Source organism: Plodia interpunctella, chromosome 19 (assembly GCF_027563975.2).
Source record: "Plodia interpunctella isolate USDA-ARS_2022_Savannah chromosome 19, ilPloInte3.2, whole genome shotgun sequence".
Lineage (NCBI taxonomy): Eukaryota > Metazoa > Arthropoda > Insecta > Lepidoptera > Pyralidae > Plodia > Plodia interpunctella.
In genome coordinates, this window is record NC_071312.1 from 2,492,781 (window position 1) to 2,509,615 (window position 16,835).

A 16,835-nucleotide genomic window follows, 5' to 3' on the forward strand; every position below is an offset into this window, starting at 1 on the left:
AAATATAGTATCGTTGAGTTAGTATCCCATAATACAAGTCTCGAACTTACTTTGGGGCTGGCTCAATCTGTGTAATTTATCCTAATATATTTATTTATTTAAGAATGACGAAAGGCTAATTTGATAGAAATGACCGTATGTATTTGTTAAAATTCATTGCGTAATGGCAACATTATCAGCTACTATAGCTTTTGCCTAAATTACCCATGGGTACATTGTCCAGGATGAAAGGTACCCTATGTCTTTCTCCATACTTCAAATTACATGTAACCAAAATTTCATGACGATTGCGTGAGGAAATAGAGCTTGATGTGGTAATAAACTTATTTTCGCATTTATAATATTAGTAAGGATTTAAACATCCTCATTACTAGGGCACCAGCAAATCCTATCAATGGTAAAATTTGCATGACGACGCGTTGAATATATGTTTTACTTTCATTTGTTTTTATGTACGTTCATTATCGATTCACAGAAATGAATTTGATTCAATCAACTAACAAACATTTAATAGTGGTTTGGCTTCCATTGTTTTGTATTATTATTGACGAGGAAAACTTTTAGCCAGTAAAAGTTTTTAGCAATTTTTAGGAGTGGTTTTGTGAAAAGGCCGTTGCTTTTCACAAAACCACACAATTGTATGGGATGGGAAAATTCCAATGTACCTAAAGAACGCAGTTCTCTTCTGGATGTTTCTCAATAAAGATGTATTTATTAAAATGCCATTAACCGTCGCATTAATTACATTACTTAATTTAAAATGTTTCCTGTATGTATACAGGGTTACTGGTATCTAACGCAAAGCCTTCTAAAGACTACTTGGGTACATAAAAACAAGCAACTTTTTATTTAGGACTTTTCGTGATTCATAGTTTTTTTTTCATATAAAAAAATGCAATTGCGATTCTACACATCTTAACTCTATGTAATATCCAAGCAGCACGAGACAGTACAGTAGCGATATATAGCGGAATCGAACATAGATGTGACGTTTTATAGAAATGACATTAAAACTAAAAAAATAAAAACTTATGTATTTATTACGTTTAGGTAAAAGTCGTAGAACAAAAGATGTTAGTTAGATTATGCGTTAGATACCAGTAACCGTGTATACTGTTAGTTGCAGATTAAGATATTATATTAAGACAGCACCAGTCAACATTAACTTTAACTTGCGTAAAGTTCGCAATTTTATGTCAACTGATGCTCAGAGTGTACATACAGTTTGGTCCAGTAAACGGCTTCGTTGTTAATATTTTGTTAACCCGTCTTTGTTTTGTTACAGGAATTCAACTGGCAAAAACTAGGGATGTTGTATCATAACAACGACCTTGCGACTGGGCAAGGGAATAGCCCATGTTATCTCACTTTAAGCGCGATATTCACCGTGCTAAAGAAGAAGGAATATAACTCGTCTATACCTAACATACCTTTCGATGAGAAAAACATCACTACAGCTAATATCAAGCAGTTGCTAACAAAACTGTCATTGGACACTAGAAGTAAGTGAATAATTAATAAAATGAAAATATAATGAGTTTTCTTAAGCATTTTCAGATCGACCAATCCTCCATTGAAATTAGCCTTAAAAGCGATGAACTTCTAAAAATCTTGCTACAAAATCACTATATAGACTGGACAGACACATTAGACAAAAAAGCCCTGAGAACCACCCTTTAATTAAGTCTAATTAAGTTTAATTAAAGGTGGTTCTTGGAGCGTTTCGACGGCTTTCGTGTTTCGACCGCTGTAACCGCATAGTCATTATAATTTTTCAAATTGTCAATTTCATGAATGATTGCTTTTGGAAATGATTCCTTCCTCAAGAAAACAGACGGATAATGATAGCACGACCGCAGCGATTGAAATGCTCTGAGAACTACTAAAATACATTAATGTTAACTATAACCCTTCGGTCACAAGGACGTAAAAATACTACCAATATTTGGAGAATATTAGTGTTTGACATAAGTGACATTTGACATTCAACCCATAACACTTAAAATATTTTAAATTATCGCATTTTTAACTCTCATTGAAAAAGAATTTCTCGCGAATATCGAAAAGATCGAAAAAAGATTCTCACGCCTGCGAATCCAAAATCATCGCCATGTTCTTTAATAAATTGTAACTAAAATGTATTTTAGTTTAACATTGCTGCACTTAGACCTCAATTCCCAAGCTCATTATAAAATCACAGCCAATAACTAGAAAGCGCACCCGAGTTTGCTAGTTCTATTGAGCGACATAAGACTTGCATATTGAAGTCCCCTTCATACTTCCAACTACAAGTCAATCTGCCCGACATATAGACCTTTATACCGAGGCAATAGCGACGATATTGCTATGAAAATGTGTGTGGACGTACAGTTGTCTGTACAAATTGAAGGATCTATCGTGTATGCATTACCTTCTCCGCTTTATATTGGAAATATTAACACTTTAATAAGCATTCTATAAGAGGCTGAAGATTCAATGAATTTATGCAAGACATTATAATTATTTTGTATATATTTATAGCGTATATTTTTATTAGTTTTATTTAATGGTCCTAAAACTAGGATAGTCACTACAAGACTGCTAAACTCGAATTAACAGTTTTATTTTTTTTACCATTAAACAACACAACACAAACAATTGTTTATTAGTACAGAAGCCAACAAAAATAAAATGTTAATTTTTCATAAAAACTTTTTTTACCTATACAGGAGTGATAGAAACCACATGTTATGTTTACGCGATTGTACTAATTATACACGGTAGGTAGGTGTGAGTGCAAAAAATATTTTTCATATTAAACCATTTGCGGGACCACTCGCGTGATTCGTTCATCGTGGTCATGTGGTAAAATATTAACTCAAAAAAAAATAATTATAAGATTGTTTTTTTTTTATTCGAATTGAAGGAGTATCGATGGATATGGCAAATGACAGAACGAAATGGAAGGATCTTACATACTGTGCCGACCCCACATGAGTGGGATAAGGTCACGAAGAAGAAGAAGATGATTGAATTTTACTTTTAATGTCTTTAAATGAATGATATTTGATTGCAAAAGCATTTGAAAGCTATGTTTTTAATGAACAATTCCAACTGAGACTGAGAGATTTGAATATAAGGACCTATTTCATACTGATAAATATTAGATAGTCTAAATGACAACATATCAAACAGATAACGATAAAAAAATTATTTCATATGTGTCGTATAGAGCAAATTGGCTAATCATTGTTTATCTGTCAGAGTTTTATCAAAAAGCGGCGAAACAGGGCGTAAAATATCTCGTCTTTATTGAGATACTAGCGGCCCGTTCAGGCTTTGCTCGGGTAAAAATATAATAAATTATACACCTAAACCTTCCTCAGGAACTACACAATCTATTGGTGAAAACCGCATGAATATGCGTGCAGTGGTTTTTGAGTTTATCACGAACATACAGACCGAGGCGGCAGAGGACTTCGTTTTATAATATGTACGGATTAAAAACTACCATTTCAATTTAAAAAATGTACATAATATGAACACAGGAGTTGAACTCTTAGCATATAATATTTAGGGCAAATATTGTTGTGAAGGTGACAGGCTACCCTTGAGACATGTAATCCATTTGGCGGTAAATACATGTACAATATTTGAGTAGCATTGTCATATTTCAGGTTGGGGGGTAAATATTTGATGACACGATAAATGAGGGGGTGCGAAAATAAACACACCCCACATTTCATATTTATCCACTTTGGCACCAATTCGCGAAAACTTTTCAGCCCCCGGGTGTGTATTATAAATTTTTACTCAATCTTCTTCTCATTCAAAAGAAGATTTTCGTCGAAACTTTGTATATTTATTTTGGAGTTGTCGCTAAAGTGTTTTTACTTTTTCATTTATCGTTTAATGTATTGGAAAAATTGCGCTGTAAAAATTATTTGTAGCACTTTGTGGGGTTTACAAACTTTTTGAATGAACAAACTTTCAAAAGTCTGAGAAGATAAATAAGTAATCTACAATATATATGTTGATAAGTTTTTGACTATTAATAGATTTTTTATTTCGGCAACTTAATTCGTGAGCTTCCGTGATGGAAGCGATTTACGATCAGAATATCCAATTTCCAAAATATCTAGTGGATACAAAACGTCCTAAACCTATATTTTGACATTCTGACATTGATCGATTCGCGCCCACTCTTGGACCTTTCGGGAGTCTGAAATGAAATGCGTGTAAACTTATTAAATTATGCTAATTAATTCAGATAATAAAGATCCATAATGTATAAATAATAATTATGTTATTTATACTGTGTTAGCTAGTAAATTAAATTAAAATAAAATAAATAAATTGCTAAGTCTTTCTATTACAATTAATGTGTTATCTGTTTTAAAGGTGGTTTTTTTAAATATATTTATTTAAAAATGATCTTTATTTTTCTCCACTAATGATAGAATAAACTTAGTGAGATAGGGAAACTGGTGGCAGATCAGTGGGCGAAGTGCGGGTTCACTTCTCACCATCGAATCGATTCGAAATGAGACACAGCGGACCAATCATATTGCGCCATTGTGACGCAACGACAACCACGCTGCATTATCACTGGTTCGCTGCAACTTACAAGTCGATGGTGAGAAGTGAAATGCTAACCCGCACTTCGCCCTCAAAGAGAGTGTAATCTAACTCATTTGACGAGAGTAACTGTCATTACGTCTCAATTCTCGTGAAAAGCAAGGCTAGTGTACACCAACTAATCCATGCAGCTCTATTTGTGTCCCATCATCTGTCAGTGGAGGCGGCGACAAACCAATCAGCATTCAATCTCGACTTTACCGAGTTAACCCAGCCTATTAGGGTTGCCACGTTATCCGCAATTTTCCGGTCAAAATGATATCGTAATATTGACATATTTCCTCATATTCCCTTGGTATTGTTGGCAAGCAAAAATGGTCGATGTGTGACATCATCGCTTTTCTACGAATGATTCGAATCGGGCAAAATGATTTCTAGAAATAGGATGGTAGTAAGTAAAGATAAGGCACAGACAAATTTATGATGTTACACATCAAAAGACATTATTATATTATTTGACGTCTTTGAAGAAAAGACTGCGGTGGGGTTTCATGCGCTGCTTCCTCTCCACTTGCACTGTGAAAGTCTGCAGTACACTTAGAGATTTTAGGAAATTTTTGACGTTAAGAAATTATGTAATTATATCATTCTTAGTTTCAATTTTGTGTTTGAAACTTATGGTACCTACTATATATGTAGACTAGCTTTTGCTCACAATTTCGTATGTGAGTAAAAATCTGTTTCCCGTGGGAATTTCAGGAAATCTCTCCTTAGTGCTCCCCTACATTGTCCTAGGAACCTACACACCAAATTTCAGCTTTCTACGCCCAGTAGTTTCGGCTGTGCGTTGTCTGCCAGCCAGTCACTCAGTAACGCAAGAGTTTTATATATAATATAGATATACACAGAACATTCTAAGTGTGATTGAATTTTCTTAAATCTCAGATTCCCGTTTTTCTGACTTTGAATATTTTAAGTTTAATATTATTTCTGTCCCTTTAGTATTTAGAGTTAGATTTATTTTATGATCTACCTTACCTCTTGTCTACGTTTGAAAAAAAAAACATTAAATATGTTTTTTACAAAAACTTCATCATCAAATTCGATGTTTATTTTGCTCATATCTATTAGGCAATGATAGTAAAATCATCTATATTGCATATCTATTTTAATGTCATATTTCAATTTTATATTTTTTATAGATTATAAATTCCCTTTTATAGATTCGAAACGAGGCAGTTATAAAATTCTAGTACTTAATACTGCACCTTACTTCTTTCTTACAAGCTTCATAAGTGCAAAATGAAAATAAGTTGTTTCGCAAGTTGTAAGCATATAAAATGATACAATGTAACAAGCCAATGGGATTCCAATATTTAGTGTCATTTAAAGCTCCATACAACTTTGTATTCATTCATGCAACTTTGTAATACAATTGCTATTAGCAAAGGAATATTTTCGTATTCCAATCGAAATTTACGATAATTCCTGTAATAGCCGAGCGGTGGATGGTACGTTTTGTTCCGAAGGTAAGTCATTCTCAAATAAGCTAACAATCATTTTGCACCTGTTTGGGTAAAAATCGTAGATATTTAGTATCTTGTTCATAAGATATCCTTTTGCTCAATTTAACTAAATTATCATCGTTATATATTTTAAACTTTTTTATACTATATATATAACTCTTGAGCAGCAAAGTATTATTATTTATTGTATTGTTATCGTGGATTCGGAAGTCAGTTTAAATTATTTCACTAATAGATTATCTATGTTTGAGCGCCATCTATGAATTATATATACAAACTTTTATTTTATTTATCATATTGTTGTCACGCTTGCACGCACTCAAAATCGTTGTATGTATTATTTTATTATACATGTACGTGTATTATGCTAGCTCCACGCTGTCGTCGCACTTTGCCCATAATTTCGCAAATAAAAGAATTCATACTAACTACGCAATGTTCACGCATTCGCGTCGGCATGTGTCTGAGTTCGGCGACAGTGTGGAGTTGGCATTATGTTCCTCTAAATTTTATACTCTTATAGCAACATCGTCAAAATATAATTAAAGAATATTTTATTTCCTTTTTGTGGTAGGGACAGCCCTACATAGGGCTAGCTACATAGCTACGACCATTACGACTACAACGCCATGCGAACTGTTGTCACAAGCTTTGTAAAGCCTATGTATAAGACAAAAGTCATGTTACGCCAAAATGGTCTGTATTGCGATACAATATCAATTATGTCACATTTTAAATATAAATCTCAGTAATAATAGAATTTTCATAGATATTTTTTTTATTATTGACAGTATTGATGGTAATATACCTAGGTATCAAAGTATGTTTACATTTTTTATATTTAACTGAACTATGTACCTATAATGTCAATGGGAACACTTTTTGACGTCAAAATTGTGTCTTTGGACATCACTCATAAAAGTTCCACAAATGGTTTAATTTGACATTTATGAAATTTGATTTGTTAAAATTGGCAAATTGATGGCGATTCCTAGAAGTATCTATTGTGTGTTGCCATGTTATTAATTAGACATATTTTCCTTTACAAAAAAAAAAAATATTGTGAATAGAAAAAGTATGTAATGGTCTATATAAACATAAATTTTGCCTGCGATTTCCACTGGAAAAGAAGAAGAACTTACATTACTTTATCTGTCTCTTTCTTGTATCTGTGTACATAAACTGTTAAATAAAGGAGAAGATTTATAGTTTGGTTTGTTCCAGTCGTGGTGGTGTGCGCAAACCCGAGTACAGTCAGGGAAATAATGCTAGCTGCGGACGACCTGAACATGGTGTCTTCGGGAGAATACGTCTTCTTCAATATCGAACTTTTTTCAAAGTAAGTTTATTTGTTTTAAACAAATTTATTGATAAGATAAATTAGTCGCCATTTGTTGCCAATACATTATCGAAGGCCGACAGTTTGTCGGACCATCGCATCTTCAGCTTGCCTTGCGATTTTCCCATCAGTCGGGAATTAAGTAGTAACTCAATTAGGGACTTAAGGAGTATCTATTGAGTTATTACTAAATATCTCAATAGACCCAAGTAGTAACTCAATATATTACTTGGGTTACTTGGGTCTGTTGAGTTACTACTTGGATCTATTGAGTTACTACTTGGGACAGTCGAGTTACTACTTGGGCCTATTGAGTTACTACTTGGGTCTGTTGAGTTACTACTTGGATCTATTGAGTTACTACTTGGGACTGTCGAGTTACTACTTGGGCCTATTGAGTTACTACTTGGGTCTGTTGAGTTACTACTTGGGCCTGTTGAGTTACTACTTGGGTGTGTTGAGTTATTACTTGGGCCTATTGAGTTACTACTTGGGACTGTCGAGTTACTACTTGGGCCTATTGAGTTACTACTTGGGCCTATTGAGTTATTACTTGGGCCTATTGAGTTACTACTTGGGTCTATTGAGTTACTACTTGGGTCTATTGAGTTACTACTTGGGTCTATTAAGTTATTACTTGTGTCTATTCAGTTACTACTTGGGTCTGTTGAGTTACTACTTGGGTCTATTGAGTTTCTACTTGGGTCTATTGAGACTTGGGTTGTGGTTATATAAAGCAATGAAGACTTGAATTGAATTCAAAAAGATATGTAGACAGTTGTGTCAATATATAATTCATAATTTGTGATGCGTACAAAAAGGGCTGACCATCCTTCGGTTAGAAATGGCACAGGATGCCTCAAATAAGCAATTACGTGGACGAAACTCGGACTTGGGTATTTCCATTAAATTGTTTGAAAGGATATTAGCTACCTTTTCGGGAATCGATAGACTTATAAGGGTCAGTCGGAGTTACAAAGGGAAAGGTCAAATCACTACATAGTATAAAACAAAGTCGCTTCCCGCTGTCTATCCTTATGTATGCTAATATCTTTAAAACTACGCAACGGATTTTGATGCAGTTTGGTTTAATTGGTAGTGTGATTTTTGAGGAAGGTTAGTTGTTTATAAATGCAAGTGAATAAATAAAAAAATCTACTGATTTCAAGCTTGATTTGTGTAGTGAGCAAAGTTTCTATTACAATATTTAACTTTTAACTTTTTCAATATTTTTTTTTACAAAAATAACATTTTAAAAAATTAATTAAGTTTATATTTTTTTTTTACCGATGCACTTTATGGATATCATGGAAAAAGTTATAGTTTTAGATCTATAGATAACTTGTACAGAATTCTATTGGAGTGTCATGCCAGTACTTTGTAGCTTGTGAGCAATAACTACAAATATAAAAATTGTCGAGAAAAAAGTGCCTGTGAAGGTCTAATTTCTAAATAAATGATTTGAATTTGAATTTCATAATTATATACCTATGCTATTTGTACGTAATGCATAATTCATTTATTTTCAAACATGTACAGCATAAGGATTACAAAATATTGTGCAGTTAAACATGTACCCAGTACCCTTACTGGGTACTTGCTACACCCAATTTAATATTAAAACTTTACAAACGTATTTTTTGTAATCCTGTACAACCAACAAGTTTTAATAAAATTTAAATAATAAAATTTAGAAAGACATCAATTAAAAAAAAAATATAGTTTCAAACAATAAATTATTTCATGAAATTTTAAAATCCACATCTTGTGTGATCTAAGACTTCGGATTATTCCAGTTTGGCGTCGGCATCATCAAAAGAACCGTGGAAGGTTGAAGGCGATTCGGACGAGCGGAACGAGCGAGCGAGACGGGCATATAGCGCCGTCCTCACCGTCACCAGTCCAGCCCCCGAGAATAAGGAGTACTTGGAGTTTTCCGACCAAGTAAGTTCAAAAAGCCGATTGGCAACAGCATTTTCAAGGCAATCCGAATTATAAAAAGGAACTCGTTATAGATAGGTCGTCTCTTATAGGACTTCCACGGGAGGATATTGAGCGGTGCTATTCTTCTGACGAAGGTAGCAGCTGAAAATCTGAGCTGCTGCCTTTTGTGCCTCTGTGGCACAACACATAATGAATGTTTGGTTTTAAGATTCGTTTTAAGTTTGTTTTAATATAATTTTGTAAGGCGTGTGTTACAGGAGAGCAATAATTTTTTTATCTATCAATCTATCTAATCGATTTTTTTATAAGTTACCGCAGAAATATGGCCAGTATCTAAAAACACACTCGTAAAGATAATAAGATTCACTAGAAAAAATAATAATTAAATATTTCATATATAGTTAACGAGGTTCAATTCATGAGAAAAATCAGTACTTAAAAACACACAAGTAAAACAAACACACTAGTAAAGATAAAATACATTAAAAGAAAAAAGAAAAACATTTCGATTAAAATATTTCAATTGGCGTAAACGAGGTTTTCAATTCATGAATTTAATTCATGCTTTTGTATACACAGGGTCTTAACGTTTCAAATACTAAATTGCACGTGAGTCTGTTCTGAAATACTACCATTCAAGCGTTAATCAACCTGAATAGTACTGAATAGTACGAAAATTGCATTAAGTAAATTAATATTATTCGTATTATTCATAGTTCGCTTTGAATCCAGGCCGTGTAATTTGCGACTGGTTGATTCAGTGTAAAACCACTAATTAGTATTGCTTGTATTATATCATGTAATATTCGACACGGCTTTCAAGATATTTTTGATTTGTTTTAATTGAAAATAACCGATTGATTCATTTGCAGTGTATTTATTCACTGTAGTAAATTTAAAATTAGTTGAAATGAATACTAATTCAATTAAACCATATTACTGGATCCAAGGACTTAAATAAAAAAATATATTGACAAAGGTACATACATAGCAACTTAACATATGTTAAGAGCCATAATTTTACTCATGTATAATAGTAAAATTATGGGACCTAAGTGAGAGAAGTCTTAGTTCTTGTGTGAAATATCGGGATGAAAGTTTTAAGACCTCGTTTTTTGAAACATAGCCTTCATAGCCTTTAATCCGAGGCTTATTAAAAAAAAAAAACAACTGAAAAGAAAGTCAAAAATATTGATTTACACATACCTGGTAAACATTTTACGCCTGTGTTCAGCGGTGTGAACCCTACCATGGCAGGAGGCATAAATAGACATAAAATGACTCTTAATTCATTCTTAATTTAAAAATAAAAAATTATAGTAATATTTAAGTAAAGGTCGCGTCGCAGCTCACACGTAGATGAGAGAGGCACAGGGTACATGGTCAGCTGTGGGTAGATGAAGCGTGGTGTTAATGATTAAGACGCCCACCTGTGGATCGAAGGTCCCAGGTTCGTGTCCTACTCGTGACATATGAGTTTGTATACCAATCTGACTCATATATAGTAGTTTTCGTAGACCACCATTTGCTTCCGGTGAAGGAAAACATTGTGAGGAAACCTTCGCCCTGGCGGACAGTTTAGTTCACTAGTATGTATACGACTACCTAGCACTAGATGGCGGTAAATAGTCGTGAAAGTCATGTCGGATGCATTTAGGCGATTTGAATAAAATCTGACACCAATGTTAGCAATAACACACTCGATATGATGATGAGTGGGTGTAGATAACGGTCGATAATGATGACGTAACCAAACATCTCTGTCTCCAGGTAAAACAGCTAGCAGCAACAAAGTATAACTACACATTCGGGAAAGAAGAAATGGTGTCCACTTTCGTCGCCGCATTCTATGACGCTGTCCTACTGTATGCCCTCGCCCTGAACGCTACTCTGAGAGAGGTGGACATCACCAAAGGGCCGCTAGATGGCGCCGCTGTCATAAGGAATATGTGGAACAGGACGTTTCAAGGTAAGATTCGAAATTCAAATTCAAATTATTCATTCAGAAATTAGACGTTTACAGGCACTTTTTCATGTCAAATTTTCATATTAAAAGTAAGATATTATTTGTAATAACTTTAATGTACGAAAAATTTACTCGATAAAGTCGCGGCTCTTCTTAAACGACGTGTTCCAAGCATCAAAATATACAATTGTATATAGTATAAAACAAAGTCAATTCTGACCAATTTTCTATATCGATTACGATACGATAACGTCTCTTTATACATAAGTTAAATGGATTCAGATTTAAAATAACCCTGTGTATAGTATATAGTGTGTATTAGTCTTATCTTTTTCCTAGCTCTCGAAGGTTTTTAGAACCAACTATTCATATTTGGTTAACGTTTCAAACGTTTTAAGTTTAAAGTTTCCCTAAACTTTAGTTAAACGGATTTATTTGTCAAAAACAAATCCTTTCAAAGTTTCAGACAAATTTGAATGATAAAGCTGTCCGGGCATTACAAAGTTCGTTGATCTCAAGTTCATGAAAAGAAAAATATTGACTTGAATTTTGTTACATCGTTTACGTGCAAATCGTTCAACAAGTTTATTTGTAAGACATTAATTAAAAAAACCCGACTTTCAATATTCATTTCGCTACAACTTTTGAACGGCTCAACCGATTTTGATCGAACATATCAATGAACCACCACCAAACGGTGGTTGTTAGATAAAAAAAACCGCATCCAAATCGGTTCACCCGTTGATGAGTTACGGTGCCACGTACACAGACAGATAGACACACTTAGCGGTCAAACTAATAACACCCCACTTTTACGTCGTGGGTCAAAACCAGTTTATTTGTAAGACGCAATTCAGTAATCGCGTTTCAAGAATTTGAGAAAGTTGGTTTTTTAATCAATATTTTCGTTATATATATAATATAACGTAATTTGGTTTATACAGTTTGTAGGACATAATTATAAATAGATACAACTTCAACGATAGAATAAATAAGCATTATATATATATATATATATATATATATATATAGTTTATATAATATTATATTAACTAGTGATAACAATAAATAAAAATATCATTATACTTAAATAATCACAGCCCATGTACAATAATCACATTATTATTAACTAAGGTCGGTGGTTCGTATGTCCTAGTATGATAAAAAATGCAAATTACGAAATCACCCGACTGTCCGTAAAAAAATGGATATGTCCGTAAAAAAGATAATTTTCCACGCTTCAGTGAGCACATTTAGAGTGGGTTGTACCGTCAACTTTAACCTGCGCAGAAAACCGCAAAGTACATACACCATTTTGTCTAAACGTCAGCAGCGCGCAGGTTAAAGTCAACGTTAAAGTTGACCGGTGCAACTCACCCTAAATGTACATAATTTTGTGACCAAACGACACAGATTGTTTAGTTGTGAGTGTGAGTGCTGAGTAGATAGACACAAGAAATTACTAAATACCAGTTTGTAACTTAGAGAGATTGTATAATTTAAAATTTGACGTGAAATAGTGCCGTGAAGGTCTAATTTACTGATACTATATTTTATAACAAATACATATATAGATAAACATCCAAGTCCCGGGCCAATAAGAAAAAGATCATTTTCCATCATGACCCAACCGATCGGATCGGATCGAACCCTCTCGGTTCAGAGGCAAGCACTTTACCACTGCGCCACCGAAGTCGTCAAATAAAGGTTAAACTCAAACTTTTAAACACTCAAATTTCTATTTACAAATAAAATTACCATGTATGTATAATATGTATTTTAAGGGCTTTCGAAAGAGATATATCTCTTTCGAAAGCCCTTAAAATACATTGAAGATAAAATTTCTTAAATATATTTTAAGATTACTTTAAATACATTTGAGAATTTTTCATACGAGTCGATAAAATTAGGTAAACTCCTGAAAAATTCCGACACGCATAGAGCGGAGCGAAATTGCCTGTTTAGAATTTGTTGTTTCTAATTGGATTTCTTGTTTGAGAATCAGGGTGATGTCACGAAAAAGTTTTGTTTTATTAGATTCCGAGCATTTCAATACAAAGTGCTCGAGAACTCGACAGAAAACGTTATTAAGCACTTTATTTTAATATACTTAATGAATTTATTCGGAGTAGAAAATTGGTGTATGCTACATACAAAAATATCTAAAAAATGTCTATATATGTTACTGTAAAAGTCCGTATACAGGTAAATATTAGGTTTTTTCAGAAAATCTTAGGATTTACCGGCATGGGTTGGTCGATGTAAGGATTTTTTCGCGCTTTTGCCATTGGATTTTAGTATATGCTAGGTTTTGCTACTGACCGCTGGTAAATGTTGGTTTTGGGAATAAAACAATGATTCATTCTTATTAATCATTTATTTTTCAGTCAAAACCTTACATATTTTTATGTAGGTATCATAATTATGAGAGTATTTAATTAACTAAGTAATTAGTCAAATCCTTACCTGTTTTAAATTATTTTCATTTGGTAAGTATTTTTATTTATAAATGTTTTTAATTTTAAAGGTAAGGTATAACCTTCAAAATACTTCTTAAATAGTAAAAAATAACAAAAGTAAAATTATTTTCTCAACATTTACCGTGCCTTCGATGTAAATCTTAAGAATCGCAAAATTGTTCGGACTTTTACCATTAAGAGTTGGTAAATCTTAGGTTTTACTGAAATATCTTAGGATTTACGGTAGTTCGTGCTTTTACAGTAACATATATATTGGTAATGTTATTACCAAAAAATATTGATATATAATCAGTTCATTAAGGAATACTGATACTGAAAAAGTCAGTCGGTTACGAATGTGTAAGGAAATCATTACGGTAGCATTTAGAATACATGTTACATTTACATTCACACATTCAGAGTTCGGAATATCAGTTACATATAGGTACGTCAGGAAGTCGGATGTGACGACATCGGTTAAATACCAAATAATGTATGCGAAAAAAGTTACACATCAAAAAACATAAATGACATTTGAAGTTAGAAAGAAATTCACTTAAAGATACATCGACTCGGTTTTATTATTACCGACTTTAGATTCTTATCCTAAAGTAATACAAGAAGCGATAACAGAAGCGGTGGAGTAATCATTTTTTGCATGCGCACATTTGTAAAGCTCATTTGTTTCACAGGCATCACCGGGGAGGTGATAATCGACGGAAATGGAGATCGCGTCGCTTCGTACTCGCTGCTTGATATGAACCCAAAGACCAGCATGTTTGAGGTCAGTGTCCATTTGATTACGTTTTTATGTTATTTTTTTTGGTCAACGTACATTTTAATTTACACTTAAGAGGATTTGAGTGGGTATTATGCTCTTTTTGTTTTACTTTAAAACTACTAAAAAACTACTTTAAAACTTTGTAGTTACACGTTTTGACCTCGTGTTGGATTAACAGTCTATGTATTAGGTAAAATATTTTTTTAATAATCTTTGTTGGTATATGTTAATCTAGATTTATTTATTGTATTGAATAGGATACAACGTTAGTAAATTTTATGAACCAGTGTCAGTTTATAGACTTCTAGACAGCCCATGAAGTCTAGATTCTTCTCATATCGAGTGGAATAATTCTGTGTCAAAAATATAAAATATATCATAAAATCTACAAATTTATACTCAAGTTGACATAAAGTAGTAAATTGATAATTGAGTTATATCTGTTTTTAAAACCATCAATTTGATTATTTGCCATATGATTTAAAAAGTCACAAAAGTTTAAAGGTTTACGACACTTAGTTATGTCATTTTAATTCATCAGTTTTATTAAATACGTGATTTATTTATATTTTGTTACGATTTGTAAGAATAATAATATGAATGCTTTTAGACTCCAAAATTAACGACTCTGTAACAAACAAAATATCTGTCATACAAAGCCGCTTATATTTTTTTGTTGTTGACATTCGAAAAAAAGTGTCTGTGGATGAGTTGTACTGTCAAATTTTACGTCGATTATAACCGGCGCGCCGCCGACGTTTAGACAAAATAATGTACTTAGCGTTTTTCTGCGAACATTAAAGTTAACGTCAAAGTTGACAGTGCAACCCACTCTAATTGGACTAGTTGAAAAATAGCCTATTTATAATTAAAACCAACTACATTTCAAAACTGTGTTCCTATCTTGACGGCTGATACATTACCAAATTTAACTAAATAGAAGCTAAAACATTACATTAGGATTTTCTATTTGTGTTCAACCAGTGTTCATATTCATTCTAATAACATTTTCCACCTCTCAAAGCCTTAATATTCCCGCAAAAGTGCAATCAGAAGCCTCATTCAGACCAACTCATATAGAATGTTCATTTGTACCTTTGTATTTTCAGGTTATGATTCCCCTGCTCACTTTTCACTTGTATTTTGTAGCGCCATTTTTATACAGCCGTGTGGTTGCGAACAATGTGAACATACATTAATTTATCTTCGCCAGTTTATTATTTTAACAAATATGAATTTATTGGCTGCATGTGTTAAAATATGGGTTAGAATCTTCACAAAAAGAAATCTTTTTACCTTTTTTGTAGACGATTTTTTAAGGAACTTTAACAAAATCAACTAGAGATTTCATATAAATTTTAACTAGCTTACTTAAACGCTTTCGCGTCATTAATATTTGAGCGTTACTTCAAGTGTAACTTTCCAGACGTTTTTGTTGTACAACACAACAAAAAAAGTCTGGAAAGTTACACTTACCTATGTTTTCACATTTTAATTTTTTACATTCCTGGTAATTTCTGGTCAAAAAAGTCTGGTAACTTTCCAGACGTTTTTTGTTGTACAACACAACAAAAAAAGTCTGGAAAGTTACACTTACCTATGTTTTCACATGTTTTTTTTTCATTTCGGAGCTCTTTAATTATTTTTGTCTATTCTTTTGTTCTTCATAATGTTTTCTCATGGTCTTGACTGTCAAATTAAACTATCGGTGATTTACGATTCTGATGTCGAAATACTAAAAAAATATTTCATTGACCAATCTATTTATTACGATTGATTAGTATATGATACGATATGTTAATTATGATTATTTATAGGATCCCCAAATATTATATAACAATTTTGTATTTACAATGAAACAAAAAAGGATGAAGAAAATTTTGTATTTACAATGAAACAAGGAAGTATGATATATTCACTACGACTTCTAAGCATAGAAATAGTTGTATTATTACATCGGTGTAAACAAACATTCTATATTGAATGTGTTTACACATGCCAGCTAAAATCAGTTAGCGCTATTCTCTATGTTTCTGTTGTGAATAGTCTAGCATACCCCTAGACTTGTTTGCAAACACTTTGTGCCTAAGTGAAAATCTCTCAGCTGAACATAAAAAAGTAGACACGACAATAGCAGCGAGGGTTCTGAAAATCTAACAGCCGATAAAAATATATTGGAAATATATGTACACTACAATTGATTCTAAAAGGTAATTTTGATGATAATGTGTTAAGCTCTGTGCTCTAGATGACTGATAACTCG

General features: G+C 32.8%; 1 protein-coding gene across 5 annotated transcripts in view; it reads left to right on the forward strand.

The window, feature by feature from the left end:
- The window catches only part of LOC128678056 (atrial natriuretic peptide receptor 1-like), a 179,382-nt gene that overhangs the window by 126,636 nt on the left and 35,911 nt on the right, over positions 1–16,835 (forward strand). For 3 of the 5 annotated variants that reach the window (XM_053759307.2, XM_053759308.1, XM_053759311.1), the window contains exons 4-8: positions 1,286–1,502; positions 7,308–7,422; positions 9,219–9,366; positions 11,137–11,335; positions 14,484–14,575. In XM_053759307.2, coding sequence (XP_053615282.1) covers positions 1,286–1,502; positions 7,308–7,422; positions 9,219–9,366; positions 11,137–11,335; positions 14,484–14,575 — 771 coding nt within the window. The remainder of the gene's footprint in view (positions 1–1,285; positions 1,503–7,307; positions 7,423–9,218; positions 9,367–11,136; positions 11,336–14,483; positions 14,576–16,835) is intronic. The other 2 variants (XM_053759309.1, XM_053759310.1) reach the window with 1 other exon arrangement.